Source organism: Atractosteus spatula, chromosome 7 (assembly GCF_055471065.1).
Source record: "Atractosteus spatula isolate fAtrSpa1 chromosome 7, fAtrSpa1.hap1, whole genome shotgun sequence".
In the NCBI taxonomy this organism is placed as follows: Eukaryota; Metazoa; Chordata; class Actinopteri; order Semionotiformes; family Lepisosteidae; genus Atractosteus; species Atractosteus spatula.
The window spans coordinates 37451087-37467157 of NC_142712.1; the positions used below are offsets into that span (position 1 = coordinate 37451087).

The window sequence follows — 16071 nt, forward strand, 5'->3', positions numbered from 1 at the left end:
CACACAAGATATCAGCACTAAAAATATTACCAGCTGGAGACAAATCAGATTGTAGGAGGATTTTTTTTTTAAAGTTGTGAAAGGAATCTTGGCTCTGTGTTCATCTTCCTGTGTGGAGCACAGTCTCTGGGTGGATATATATATTTTTTTTTCTTTTACAGTCATCATGGCCCCTTTTTTACACGAGGTTAGCTCAACTAAAATGATATTTTTTGTATCAGGCTTTCCCGTCAGTGTAGGCTAATTGTCATTTTCAATTACAACCACCCTGCACTGCACTGCTCCTTGATGTCAAATGGTTCAGCTGCAATGATGCTGAAGCAGGTGGTAACTGAGACTTGAGTGACAGCTGATTCCGTATATATACCACCCACAGGGGGAGCACTCGAGCAGTGTTGAGAAACATGCATGCACAGTGTGGTTTGGCTGTTTTTCCTCACTCAAGCGCCGCTTAATGAATCTCCTTTATTAATTACTTAGACAACTAGAACTCTTCTCTCTGGGTCTCAAAAATGGCTTCAAGGTAACTGGAGTCAATCTTCTCCCTTTAATCAACCACAGTGGATATTTTAATAATGTCCTTTTGAGCAACTCGATCAATAACATTGATTTAGCAGCGCACATGGGAACGGGAACCAGAATGAGCCTGTAGCTCTCTCCCCTCAAGTGAAGGTGCTTGTCTGTCTCCACAGGGAAGGTGCTGAACACCGACCTGCGCCATTACCTCAGCCTCCAGTTCCAGAAGGGCTCCCTGGACCACAAGCTGCAGCAGGTGATCAGGGACAACCTCTACTTACGGACCATCCCCTGTGAGTACTGCCCACCGCTGCATACTGCAGTCCTCTGCCATCGTATATACCATCATATATAAGAAGGCTCTCTCCCACATAGGAATATCCAATAACCTAATGGGTTAGCCCACTTTCCCCACAGGCTGTCCGCCCCCAGGCTTAACTGTCAGCTCCCTGCCTCAGTGTCAGCATCCTGCCATGATTCCGAATGTCTTCTTTGCCTGTGCTTGGAGTTGTGCGACTGAGGTGCCGTGTCTGTCGCCTCTGTACATAGTAATGTGGCAGGGCTCTCTGAACTGTACTGCATGAGCAGAAAAGGAGATTTTCATGTGCACCATCCATGGTGGAAGGTAATGGGAGAAATACTGTATGTAGGCAACTTTCTGCAGGGGTGTATCTTCATTGTTCTCTCCCCTATAGTACACTTTGGTCTGTTTCACTTTTACCTAAGCTAAATTCTGACCTACATCTGGTATATACTGAAAGTACTCTACACATTCTGTTCTGTACTGTTCCCTGATCTATACTATCTTCCAAGCAATACTATACGCTCACCTACAGTATGTTACTATGTTACTCTTTCCTATACTAGAGTGCAGAGCTCTGCATTCTGTGAGTGTTACTCAGCCTCACTCCATGAAGACCTCTGTAAGGCTGAAGACTTGTATATAGAAAGAAAAATAAAAACCTGTGGCACCCTGTGGAAGTATCAAAATAAGTGGATCAATTATATGTGGCATTCAGCAGGGCCAGTTTATTCTAGCAATTAAATCTAAGCAGGATCAACTGGACAGGACAAATTGGTTACCGTGTCAAATAAAATACATCAATTTTCACATGAAAATTGATCAATTTCAAAGTTCAGAAGTACTAGATTAAAATAAATCAAATTAAAAAAGTAAATAACATTTCAAATACCATCACTTGTATTTGATCATTCTCGCAGTGCCAAGACCATACCGTTAACACAAAAAATGGACAACGTTCTGTATGGCCCATCATCAAAGTACAAGTATTTTTGTTTCAAGAAGAGTTGGTTTCCATGAAAACAAAAACAGCAGTCTGCCAGCCCCGGACATCTCAGTGATGTCAATTTCAATCAGTTTATAAACCATGAATAATAAATCATGAGCCATATTTGCTAAAATGCTGATATCTTTCCTGAAATCTGTTACCCTGAACTCTTATAGACACAAAGCTTAAGTAACAAGATAACTAAACTGGCCTTGGTCTGTGGGCTGTATCACAGCAAATTGGTATTAACTCTTTGAAGGTGTATGAAAAGTGAGCAATTCACACTGACACTGCACCATATATTAAAGATGCTGCTGGCACAAGTATAGAGCAGTTGGGGTAATTAAGTATTATTGGGAAAAAAATACAAACAAATCAATAACAGAAATCACTACACCTACCAATGCATATTTAATTCACTTCTCGCCGGACAATTCACTGTGGATTTTGCAAAATGCCAAGGATTTAATGGTCTTAATTTCACAACTCTTAATGAGGCTCTTCAGATAAAGGGCTGCTCTGTCAGTCACTCTCTCCCTCAGAGTCACGTCTGTCAAGTGAAGAATTCTCTTCATTTCTTGCTTTTTTTCTTTTGTTTTTGCTCCAGTGAACAGATTCCTTTTGACAAGGGCATACTGTTCTTAATTTATCTCTAGATCCATAAGTTTCAGATATGCCAGCCAGCCCAGGGGAGCCAGCATTATGTTGCTGTATCTTTTTGTTTAATTGCAAGGCTCATCCAGCCAGCATAATTTCCAGCACGTTTCGTAGAATAGTAATCAACCTGCTTGCAAAAAGTTCATAATTGCTTTTCGTGATCATTAGATTTGAATGCTGTAACAGTCACAATTTAAAAGAAGTAAAAATCCTTTAATACGATCCATGGTAATTACTAAGATGTGCTTATTGCAAAGAGTGATTTGCACCATTTAGCTAGTAATTACCTGATATTTCACAATTTACCACTGCATAATCTCAAATTGCTTAAAGATAATGATTTCCATTTTCAGAGAGTTTCTTATTTTTAGCTTTCTCTTCCCAGGCAAGCTGCTTATTTACTATTGTTCACTTTAGAAAATGGAGACATATTGTCTAAATAATTGTAATAAAGTATAATGAAGAGTTTTTATCACACTTTTTTTCCCCAGTATGATTTTGTAACATTTTTCGGCTTGATCTTGAGTTATGCCTGTTTGTCTGTGCTGGGTAAAGTAGGCTGTTCACAGCGGCTTAATGTCTTTTGATGCATATACAGTGTAGTTAGGAAATTAATTTAAAAAACAGCTGATGTGTTGAATTTTGTGGGAGCCTGTGCTGTTAATTGAGGTTGAGTTTAAAACTAGAACCTTTACTGCAGATTTTTTTTTTACTTTGACCAGCTGTTGAGGCCTAAAGTGCACACAAATCTTTATAATAACACATGATAAACAGTACACTCACTGGTTACAAATATTCACCAAATAATGTGTTGGGCCTCTGTAAGCAGCAACAACAGTTTCAATAGCATGTCTTTCAGAAGGTTTTGAAATTTCTGCAGCCCAGTTCCATTTCATTCTTCCATCAGAATGGGCTTCAGGCGAGGTTATGATAAATAGATACTTGATTGATCCCGTGAGGGAAATTGCATGATGTTGTCTGTGTTAAGCTGCTTGATGTTGTATACAGTGTAGTTAGGATTTTAATTTAAAAAACAGCTGATGTGTTGAATTTTGTGGGAGCCTGTGCTGTTGCTTGAGGTTGAGTTTAAAACTAGAACCTTTAGACAACATTGTGTGAGAGTGAATTCCACTGGCCCAGCTTCCAGAAAGATGTTTTGGCCAAGGAGGTGATGGGAGTCTATCTTGTTGCTCCTTAAACCAGCCATGCATTGTAAGTCATTTCCTTTACAAGGGGGTTTATAATGTTTTGGCCGGTGAATGTATAACTGGAGAAGTTCTTCCCTTGTGGCTAGTCAGAGTCCAGGATGTGTGGTCTCTTTGTGTTTTCAGGAGTATTACTGCTAGATAAGGGCTGCCTAACAATCACACCCTTCCTTTCAGTGGAGGGCAGTAGAAACTGAAGATCTCACAGCATCCGCAAGAGAAGTAGCCACATTTATGACGATTATAGTGTCAGAATTTTTCTTCAGTGTGTTCAATAGAACGGCAAAGTCTTACAAGATGTAGTGCATTACTCTGAAAGGTGCACAGTGTGTTCCTTCCTGATGATATGAGTCCTGAAATTATCCATGAACAGGAATAAGGCAGGTCTTTGTTTGTCAGGAAAAATTGGTGCCTGCAGTAGAAAGAGACGTGTCATCCTGGGCATGCCTTTGCAGCACTGTGATCTGTTTACATTTCCTGGGGTCTGTCCAATAAGCTCACAAAAACGTTTCTTAAAAATACGGTTTTTATATACATTTAAAGGACCTCAGGCATTCTTCAGTCTTAGAAATACACCAGTTTCTGGATAATTCAGACTTTCAAAAGGTGTGGCTTCAGCACTGGATTGTCATCTACTGCTTTTGGCCAGGGTGTGGCACTGTTCCCAGTATCATACTGTACTCTAATAATATGCACAGGGTATAAAACAGGATCAAGATATTTTAATTTTTTGTTTTAGTAGTATAGTATGTATTTAATTTGAAATATTCCAAATTCCACTTTTCTAATGTGTTTAGGTCTTTTATAAGTTTAGAGGAAGCCAAACCACATTGTAACTATTAATGAACTCTGAGGTCTTTGTCACTGCATGCTTAAGTAGTTCTGAACTCTTCACTAAAGATACGTTTCAAGCTTTTCATTTGAAAGTGCCTAGCTGATGGTTTTCAGTAGTAATTAGCATCTTTGATCGGTTTGCCAGATATTTGTAAAATGACTGTCATGGATTTTTTCATTTTCAAAACACTGCTTTTTATATCACTAATAACCACAAACTAACCTGTTTTAAGTACGTCTTCCTGGTAAATGCATCCGTCAACACTCAAGCAGACAGTGTGCAAAGTTTCAAAGTTCAAAGCCACATGATTTAATATTTGATATTAAAAATCCATGCTGATATTTTCATGTAAAGGTCAATTTGATTTTTTGTTAAAAATGTTAATTAATGTTAGTTTTTTGCTGATTGTGGGGTTTCATGATTTCCTTTTACAAAAGGCGATCGTAAGGTTTTGTATTTTTAGGACTTTCATTGTTTCATTATATTCCGGAACAAAAGTCGTTTTTGGCGGAATCTAGCTTTCATTTTTGTGTTTATTTTTTTACCCCACTTAAGAACATCTCTGCTGTTGCCCTCCGTGACAGTCATGAGTGTGTAAACAGTGATCATCCACATGATTTTCATCGCCACTGCGTAGCAGCAGTGGAGATCCGGTGAAAGTCCGGAATAATGACGGGGAGTGAAACACTTAGCTGTGTCCTTGATGGGCTATAGCTAGAGGACGTCCCAGCAGGGCTCACAGGACCCAGTGCACACATCATCCCTCTGATTTATTCCTGCCATATAAGGACAAAGACCAGAGTTTGCAAATCTCTGCTTATGTTATTTGTGAAGCACACATTTCATATGGCATCATCGGAGAGGATTATTGTGTGCGCTGTTGGGAAGAAGAAATCTCTGGGAGCCTTGGAGATGCAGCATTTTAATATTATTACTGTAATGAGCTTCAAAACATCTTATAACCTTATAACTGCAACAGATTAACAAAGTAATCAGGAAAATGAAAATGTTTTTGTAACAGGTATACTGATGTGCTGTTAAACAGATTAAACATAGTTATTCTGTTTTAACACATCGTCAATCGATGACTTTCCATTTAATCTCTTTAAATCAACAGTTCTCAGTCCTGATCCTGGAGCACTCCAGTGTTTGCTGATTTTTGCTCCAGCTGAGCTCTTAATCACTGGTAACAAGAGCTGAAGAACCCATAATGTTGACTGTGGAGCTGGACATCAGAAGTTTTGTGCATCCAAATAACCTTGGAATCTTAATCTCATTTGCTGGGCAATAAAGGACCTTCAGTCTCTTTATTGTAATGATCAAGGCCTTGTTTTTGGACACTAATGAAATCACATTAGGTTTCTTGGTAGAGAGTATCTGTTTTGTGGAATTCTGCCCCATTCCTTTCAAATAGCCAGGACAAGCATGTGCCTGTTCACTGGTCTCTGTGCTCTAGATACTGTGGTGTATTAGCTCATCCCACAAATGTTCAATGTGGCTCAGGTCTGGTGAGTGGGGAATCCAGGGCATACAGTCACTGCTGCATTCTCATCTCACAAGAAGGTCATCGTTTCACAAGCAGCCTGCAGAAAGGGCTGCAAGTGATTGCCAGAAATTGATCAATGCAGCACCATGTGGTTCTTGTTGCCATCAATCACTACAAGACGAGTTCTGGAGTGACTAAGTGCTCCTGTCCAGATCATCGCACTTAGATGATGATGTGTCATGACTTCTAGCGTCTTAGATCATGGCCTGTCACTGATAGAATGTGTTTGCCTGTTTTATCTTTCCAGACTGGGAATTGCTGACTGTGAATGCCCTAGCAACAGAGTGCTTAGTCTAGTGTTCTACAGTACATACTTAGAGCACAAAGGCAGTATTATCATGATAAGTAGGACATATCGGTTCCTTTCTGTACATTTTCTTTCTTAATTTTCACCAAGTGTGACATTTAACAGGTCAAATCACCTCATCACCTGTACCCAATGGACTGTCTCACTAATGAGGTGATTTATTGCTTATACAGTTAGTCGAATATATCACAGTCTGTCATGAAGGATTTTTGTCAGATCATCAAAATGATGCCAAAGCTATCTCATCAGTATTCAAAATCCATAAGTGGGTACTTTATTTCTCTAAAGTATATTTGCATAAATAGTGATTGGTTTCGTTTGATGTTTAGTACTTTTTTGTTTGGCTTGGGTTTGCACCAAATCAAAATGTGGACTCACTCTACAAATGTGAAGTGCAAGCCCTTTGCCTGATAGCAGATTTGTTTTGGTAGAAAGAAGAGAAGCCTCCAGCACACAAAAAAAGCATTCTCAAACACTGGGTTTACAGTTTGTGATCAGTGGGTGGCTTAAAGCTAAGAATTTGTTTTTGGCCTTAGGCTGAAGGGGACAGGTGGTTCTAGTTGAGTTTTTTTTAACATCTTGCACTCTTTGCTCACTTCAGACACAAATGACCTCATTGTTCTCAGATTGTACACATTGTTTCTTGAATGGAGGTTGAAAAGACAGGATAGCTGTAACCTCTTTGACTTTTGCAAACATGCTCAGCTGTTCTCACTCTTGTCGTCTTCCAGTGCAGTTGGATGGTGATCTTGTGCTCTGTGGGTGTTCCATATTTCCTTTTCCATGAATGTGCTGCTTATGTGATCCTGACACTCAGCCAGCCAAACTGCTTTTCCCTTGTAATTGCCCTGTAGAGTCAATTTGCTGTTCAGTGGCTCTAGATTTTTACAGTAGGGGAAAAAAACTGTTACTCTTGTTTTCTCTGATGCAAACTTTAGTTTATATAGGGCCTCTAAAAATGGCTTCTCAAAGTGCAAGTTACAGAAAGAAAAAACCACACAATGAGATGCGATGTCAGAATCAAAGGTCTGGATACAGTAGGAAACCATAGGGGGCAGATGCAGAACCAATTAAATAAACGCCCTTCTAAAGAATGTTTTGAGTCTTGATTGGAAAGAGCTCAGGGAGGTGACTCTGAAATTCTTGGTAATTCCAGAGCTTTGGGGTACAGCGAGAGGAGGCCCTGTCACCCATATTATGTAGATAGGCTGGAGGGACAGTCAGGAAACCAGAATTAGACAGTGATACAATTAGACACTGAAGGTTGTGAGGTGGGGAGTAGGAAGAAATTAGGTCAGATATTGAGGTGTCAAGCCATGTAGAGTAGGATGGGATAGGAGGAATGTGATCACTTGCACAAGACCTGGTCAGGATTCTGGCTAAAAAAATTCTGGACATACTGAAGTTTGTTCAGTCTGCTTCAGAAACAACAAAACACAACAATCCCAACATGGATGCACTAAAAACAAGATCTGAATCAAGATGTTTTTAATAACTCCTGTGTGAAACAATACTGCTTTACTTCTTTTTGAAAATGTATCCAGTGGCTCTGTAGGTCAAAGCATTTTTTTTGTTTCACTGGCCAATTTATAGAGTCTGTTTGCCTAATGCAAGGTCCTGATCCTGGAGCTCCAGCATGTCTGAAGATTTTCTATGATTCTTTAAAGTGGCGACACTGAAAGAGTTGGTCAGTGGTCCAGTTAAGATTATTCAGGTTGTTTAGAGCCTAGCTGGACTGAGAACCTTTTGATACATTGGCCCTCCATGATCAGGATTGTGGACCCCTGGACTAATGAGATATTAAGTGAGGGACCTGCTAAAAGTCAAAATTCTAAGATTTTCTCCAGTATAAACCGAGCAGCCAGATAAGCATTATTCCTAAAGGCTAATATTCCTAAAAGCAGATAATTTGGCTAAATAAAGTGCCTTCTAAACAACTTGCTTGTGTTCTCTAGATGCTGACTTTGTCTTTATATTCAGCATGCGTATTATATTGCATACATTGCAAATTATCAGCCACAAAATTAATACAAATTATTAGTACCTAGAATACCTGATGCCTAGCTGACTCCTATAGTGGATCCTGCGATCATGGATGTTGTAACTTGTGAGTAACACACTTTACTAATTGCTCACATAATTGCTCTACCAAACTGTATACTTGGGCACCAGTCAACTGGGTGGGTACCAGGTAACCCTGCTGTGAGTCACTTTAAGTCCTCTTAATCGTACAGAAACTGGGTTAAACTCTGGTTTGATGAGCCTCAATCCTGAGCACAGACTATGGCAGATTTACAGTCATTTACAGTTCAACTAGTTGTTACCGGGGCTGTTTACTTTGTTTCACATGGTTCATACCAAGCTTTTAAAATAGAGCTACAGTATATGGTTTCCTATTCTGTGGCCATGCCTTGCTATATTCTGCCATTTAAATAGAGCAGAGCTCAGCAAATCTGTGAAGGGATTATGTAAAGTCTGAAGTTGAAGCTTGCAGAAGGACAGCAATGGGTTACAAGGAGTCACGGATCACAAATACTCTTTACTGAGTTCCGCTTTCCTCTCCGAGTCAGATAAGGCTCTCAGGGCAGGCGGCTGGATTACTGCTGAACAGGAGACGGGCAGAATTTTCAAGATTCAAAACCTCTATTAGGTTTTATTATCAGAAAGCCACTTATTCCCGATAAGAGTCATGGCAACCCAGAGTCTCAGGATCTCAGGATCATTGGGCACACATGCAAAATTTAGAGCTTCCAATCAACCAGCATGTGTTTGGGAGGCAGAATGAAACCATTTTATCATGTTGTCCTTAAACACATACAATCACAGGCAAAAGTATTAGCACCATTTATTTGCAACAGTGTTATGCACAGTGTTACTAAAAACTGTTCATTAATCTGAACTTTTCTCATTCATCAGTGACATCTTTTTTTATTTCAAGTTTATTGAAAACAGATTCATCCGGGCAAGGAGAATTGCAGCCATCTATTGAGAAAACAAATTGAGTGACATTTTCTTCTAATGAATGGTGCCCCATCTTTTGTCTACACAGTATATCCATTTCTAAATCTGAAGTTGTTAAAATAGTTGGGGGAGGGGGTAAAGATGCACATCGTCACCTAGAATGTGTGCGAAAAAGACCAAATAAAACTTTGGTTTGCAGAAGAAAAGAATTAACCCAGGTCAGCTGGTTATTAAGGAAAAAAATTATAACCTTGAGCAGTAACCCATGACTGGCTGTTCTGAATGCTCACCAATCACAAGGTAATTGCAGAAATCTCTGTTAACTGGAATCGACCCCAAACAATCAGCAGTTATTGTTTGAACTGTATTTTTATGTTATACAAAGAAAGACCTTGGAGCAGAAGAACAATGGACGCCTAATAATGGCTGTGATGCTATCTGTGGCAACAAGGAATGGATTGTGTTCGACGGGGCAGAAACTTCAGCGCTTTTTCTTTCCCTGGTGATGGCCAGCAGGAGTTGGCATGCAGTCAGGGACGAGAGTGGCCTTCCTTTTTGGGTGTTTTTTTCCCTCTCCTGCTTGTTTCATTCCTTGTTTGTATCTTTTTTTTTTCCTGTCAGGCACCACAAGACAGCCCCGGGAAGGGGAGGTCCCTGGCGTGGATTATAACTTCATAAGCGTCGGCGAGTTTCGTATCCTGGAAGACAGTGGACTGCTCCTGGAGAGCGGCACCTACGATGGTATGATGGATGGTTTGGGGGCTGGGGAAAGTGAGAGAGCCAGACAGAAGGATTGCGCTGCTGTTCGTCCCCTTCATACACCTCAGAAGAGCTGCGTGATGGCTTGGCATCTGTCAACCGCTGCTGTCGGCTGTCCGTCCTTTCAGTAGGGAAAAAAAGTTGCTAGCACAATGTTAATGGTATCCTGCTGGGTTTAGTTGACTTAAGTCCTTGTACTGTTCTGTGAAGAGAGCTCCATCAGTGGAACCGAGTTAAAATCAATCTCGGCAAAAAAGTGATTTCACAGTGACTGGCTTTTATGAGGCGGCTGCCAGTTACCTTGACTAATTCCTGCGGATTCCTGTGTAGGTAGGAGCTGGCAGGCGCAAGGAGTAATTTTGCTTAGAAAGGCAATTTCCTTCTTTTCCATTCTACTGCAAGGCACGTTGTTCATTATGACCCGAGACTATGCAAACAAGAAGGCAGACTTTAATTAAACTTTTGTGTTATTAATGATGTCATTCCCAGGGACCTTCAGGCAGTTTGTGTGCTACATCTGGTTACAGTATGTTACTAAATTCACCAGGTGCTCTTAAAACAGTGATGTTGGGAAAATCAGTTTGGCAAGGTGTCTCACTCAGTTTCAGCGAGTTTGACGGAGGACAGGTGTCAATTAAAGGAGTCCCCTGGGACCACATGTTGTCCTAAGAAGTGAGTGTGTAGCCCTTCTGCTCCAGACCAACATGAAGATCATCATTATGATTTCTTCATTAGTGAATTGTATAGATCATGGATTTCCAGTCCCTCCAGCTCCTCCAAAGGTCCTTATTTCAGATATCTTTCCCTTTAATTTCTTTGAATCAGCGATTTTCAGTCCTGGTCCTGGAGTACCCCATTGTTTGCTGATTTATATTCCAACTGGGCTCAATCAGTGGTACTGGTACAGGTTGAAGAACCTGTAATGTAATTATGCATTCTGTTCCACAGTTCACGTTTTGTGCATCTTTATTTAAGCAGGTGATAACCTTGGAACCCTAATCTTATTTGCTGGGGCAGCAAAGGACCTCCAGTCTCTTTATTGTTGGTATCAAGGTCTTGTATTGGGACACTAACGAAATCACATTGTTTTCACAAGTGGAGGCATGTTTATGCATTTGCTCGTAGTTGTCTAAATTGCAATTTTGGCCTTGTGCCTTTCAGAGATTGCACCTGTTATCTTCCTGGCAGGTTCCGCGATCTTGATTTTTACTCAATAAGACCTGTGCACGTTTTTGATTACACTGAGTCTCAGCAGACCAGTGCCCTTGATTGTGATGAAGAGTGCCTCCTCCTTTCTGGCCTACTGATCAATAAAGAGAGAATAAATTCAAATACACGCATTTCTTTTACTTGAAAAACACTTAAGGAGGGTCAGGGTTGTGATGGCTTATTGGAACAGCCGGAGGAATATGTCTTTGAGCTGAATCTAAGCAGCAGATAACCAAACAACTGAGACTTTTATAAACACTGCTTTAATTACAGAGCAAGGCAAGTGGCTCTTTCTGATGGAACCACTGATCGAGACTGAGTTATTGTGAGCTGTCTGTGGCAGGCATCACTACTGCCGTGTTAAAGTAAGCAGCCCTGACAGAGAAAAAGCCTGTGATGCCTAAAATAAAACCCCTAGCATAAAACAGAGGGGGCACACATACAGAAGCATCTAATACTGTAGCTTGGTCTGTGTTCATAAAGGGTGAACTGCACACTGGCCATATATTTCTACCACAGGTATTATTTTACAATCTGGACAATTGTATTATCGTGGGGTTCTCATTTTAACATCCCCATTATGTTAATCTTAATTTTAAATCTTTTTGTGTTTGGGGGCCTTCACTGGGTTACTGCTTGAATCACTGGCAAAAATAGTGTGGAAAACACTTGTATTTAATGAAAACGCCCGCAATCTGGAACTCAAAGATGATTGCTGGAAAAAAGAAGATTTTTCTGTATTTCCACTACAAGTTCCTGCCCCTGTTTTTGGGGAGTCTGAACCCAGAACTCTGCCATGAATTTATGAAAAATAAAACAAAACAAAGCGGGCTCAGCCAGGAGCTGAACTGAGAGTGACCGCATTAGTTAACAAAATGGTAAAGAAGTTTCTGTTGCCAAGCTGATGTGGGGACTGAACCTGGACTAATCGATCCAAGTGCCCCAGTGCTGTGGTAAACAAACTTAAAAAAATGAGGTGGGTCCAGGGGGTCTGCAACAAACTGCAACAAAGAAATGTGCACTGTTAGGAGATTTGTTTCGGGCTGTGTTAAGAAAGTAGTTGAATAGATGCATATTAAAATTCATGGTTTCAAGATTCCAAAATTCAAGATTCATGGCATATTAAAATGAACACCTCCTTCACATATATCATTATAGTCTGGCTGTCATGAGAATGTAAGACATGAATAAGCCACCCAGTCCATCAGTGCTCAACATTTTCCTGTGCTCTGGCTGTATCCATCACAACCTCAGGCCTGGGTGTGAATCTTCCCAGCTTCTCTGCCTTCACTATGTGGTAAACAGTTTCCCAGTAACGTCCCCTTTGTTCTGCTCATTGATTTATAACTTGGAACCTCTGTAGGGATCTACCATACATATTTGCTTTCAGTGTTTAAAGACCCCAGTAAGATCCCCTCGCACAAAGACAGAAGAGATCATTTTCCTCTGGCCAGTTTTCATAACTCATTCCCTTAAGCCCTGAAATACGTTTTGTTCATTTTCTCTGGACTTTCTCCAGTGTTTCCCAATCCCTCTTTTGAAGAGGTAAGCAGTACTTTATACACTGGAGATATGCTTTAACTAATGCATTGCACATTTTCAACATACTCTCCCTTGACATTGCCTTGTTTTCCTTTTTATTGTTTTCTTGCGTTGCACAGGTCCCAAGAGTGATAAATATAATGCAACCTCTAGGCCTTTTTCACAGTGTGAAATTTCTAATTTTACACCTCTTTTGGTGTAAGCATGTCCATTCTAATCTATATAGAAAACTTTACATTTACTAACACCATTTGATTTCACTTCCCATCTGTCTTTTCCCTTCTAAAGCCTATCCAAACATTCCTACAGCTGAGAAAATGTTTGTGAACCCTTTTGAATCATCTGTATTCCTGCATTAATTGCTCCTAAAATGTGATCTGATCTTCATATCAGTCATAACAATAAACACACACAACCTGACTTAACAAAACACCAACAATTGTTCTTTCTTCTTGTCTATATTGAACACATTGTTTATAATTCACAGTCTATGCTGGAAACAGAATGTGAATCTCTAGGATCCTGAACTCTATTAAAGGGGGTAATTGGTGTCAGACGTTCCAATCAATGAGATGACATTCAGATGGAAGTTTGATGGACTCCCTTATAAACCCCCCCCCCCCCCCACAATGTTTGGTTACCAACAGAATCTACTCTTCACAACACAGATTTGTCGAAGTCAAACATGCTCAGATAAAAAGAGATTTCAGAGGAGCTCAGAAGAAGAGTTGTTGATGTTCATAAGGCTGGAAAGGCCTCTTATCAATCACCAGTCGGGCAGATAGTGTATAGAAGGGATTCAGTACCATTGCTACTCTCCCTAGGCGTGGTCATCCAATAAAGACAAGTGAGCCGTCCAGTGGTCAAGGAGGTGACAAAGAACCCTACTGTAGGGTCTCTTGCACTGGCACTGGTTAATGTCTGAGTTCATGAGTCCACAATAAGAAAAACACTGAACAAGAGTGGTGTGCATGGGGGAATACCACAGAGGAAACTACTGCTCTCCAAAAAAAAACACATTGCTGCCTATCTCAAGTTTGCCAAGGACCACCTGGATTTTCCACAGCGGTACTGGAACAATGTTCCATGGACCGATGAGAAGGAAGTGGAACTTTTCGGCATAAATGCGCAACTTTTGTTTGGAGGAAAAAAAACTTCATCTCACTGTGAAGCATGGTGGAGGAAGCAGGGGCTGCTTTGCTCTGCCTCAGGGCCTGTCCAGCTTGCAATCGTTTAGGGAACAATTAATTCCAAATTGTATCAGCAAATTCTCCTGCAGGATGTCAAGGTATCCATCCATGCTCTGAAGCTCAATAGAAGTTGGGTCATACAGCAGGACAGTGATCCTAAACACAGGAGATTATGGACCAGACGGACTCCTACCACTCTTTCCAATAGAATAGCTGGAACAAAGGAAGTTTTGCATTTTGGAGTTGCCTAGTCAGAATCCCATCTTTACTTCAGTTGAAATGCTGTGGTATGACCTGAAGCAAGCCATTCATGCAAGACATCCCAAAATGCTTTTTAGAGATTGCACCTGTTTTCATGCCTGGCAGGTTCTGGGATCTTGATTTTTACTCAATAAGACCTGTTCCACGTTTGTGATTACACTGAGTCTCAGCAGACCAGTGCCCTTGATTGTGACAGAGAGTTCCTCCTCATTTCTGGCCCGCTGATCAATAAAGAGAGAAGAAATATCATCAATGAAAAAAATTTAAAAAATGAATCGAAACAGTTCTGTAAAGAGGAATGGGACAAAATAGCTCCAACCCAATGTGCAGGACTCATTAGCATCTCCAGGAGTCATTTGGTTGAGGTCATTGCTGCTAAACGAGGTTACTAAATCTAAAGGTTCACATACTTTCTTTTTCCATTGGCAATTAAATGTTCAAGCAATATATTCATTATAGGAACGAAAAAGTACAATTGTGTGTTATTTGTTTAATCAGATTGTGTTTATTATTATGACAGAAATGAAAATCAGCTGACATTTTAGGAGCAATTACTGCAGGAGTACAGATAATTCCAAAGGATTCACAAATTGGTTCTCGCCACTGTATTTTGACTTACAGTACAGTACCTATGATTGTTGGCCACTCCAGAGCCATATACTGTATGTATATATGAAAAAGAGCAGCTATACCAGCATGCAGGTTTTTAGGACACCACTACACATATTGCCTAATGGAGATGCTTCCCTTCATGCTATTAGCCTCTCTGTTTTGAATGCATCTGCATGTTGCACCATTAATTCCAGCAGCTTTAACTTGAAGAATAAGCTTCTCGTCAGGAATATAGTTGAGTAGTAGCTGAAGCACTAAAAGTATTTGTGCTTTTTTCAGTGTTTTTCAACAGCTGTTTTTGTTAAGCAAGTTAAAACCCATCCAGATCATCCTCAGTAACAGCATTTCTGTACAAATTGGACTTTAGTTTGCCCTAATAGTAGCGTTTAGAATTTTACACAATATGCATGTTAAGTTACCTCATTCAGTACATTCCTCTTTTTGTAGCAGTGGGTGTAACAGTGGCACGTTCATTAGTGTAGACATCAATGAAGTAGTTATTGAGCACATTTGCAATGTCCTTTTCAATGTACTCTTTTGCTCCTAAAATTGTTAATGCATTTTACCTACTCCTTAATCTTTTTCCTACTAAAAGACAGAATAAAAGCATTTCTTTTCATCAATTGCACATTTTCTAGCTTCCTTTTTTGTTCTTATTTCCCTTTTCACAACAGATGGCATATTATGTATGATTTTCTCTTTTACTGACTTCCAAGTTAGTTCATGTCAGTTCCACAGTTTTTCTCAATCACACTTTTTCTTAATATAACTGTCCTTTTTTTAGTCTGATACAGCACAGAGGAGCGTATAATCGGTGGATAGATCAGGACACGGAATGTGTCAGCTATTCTCCTGTGTGTGAGTCCTAGTTCTGCTTCTTCAAAAAGCTCACTTGACCCTGTGCCATTTGATTATGGACCAGACAGACTCCTACCACTCTATCCAATATTGATTTTAGTTTCTGTGCTTCAGAGGCAGATAGGGACGTTACCTGGGTATTAGCAATGTTCTCTTTTGGCTGCATGCGTATTTTTTTTTCTATTTTTGAAGAGCTGCCAGCTCTACAGTTTATCGTCAGCAAGCATTTAAACAGCCTCCCCAGGACCATATTAATTTAGCAGACAGAGACCTTTTCAAGAAAGATGCACTAGCCAAAAAAAAAATGTTTTCACAATGGTATAG

The 16071-nt window shown here is 40.2% G+C and overlaps 1 protein-coding gene across 2 annotated transcripts in view; it reads left to right on the forward strand.

The window, feature by feature from the left end:
- The window catches only part of magi3a (membrane associated guanylate kinase, WW and PDZ domain containing 3a), a 155985-nt gene that overhangs the window by 92913 nt on the left and 47001 nt on the right, over positions 1-16071 (forward strand). For both annotated transcript variants that reach the window (XM_088921281.1, XM_088921282.1), the window contains exons 2-3: positions 693-809; positions 9938-10057. In XM_088921281.1, the coding sequence (XP_088777407.1) occupies positions 693-809; positions 9938-10057 (237 nt within the window). The remainder of the gene's footprint in view (positions 1-692; positions 810-9937; positions 10058-16071) is intronic.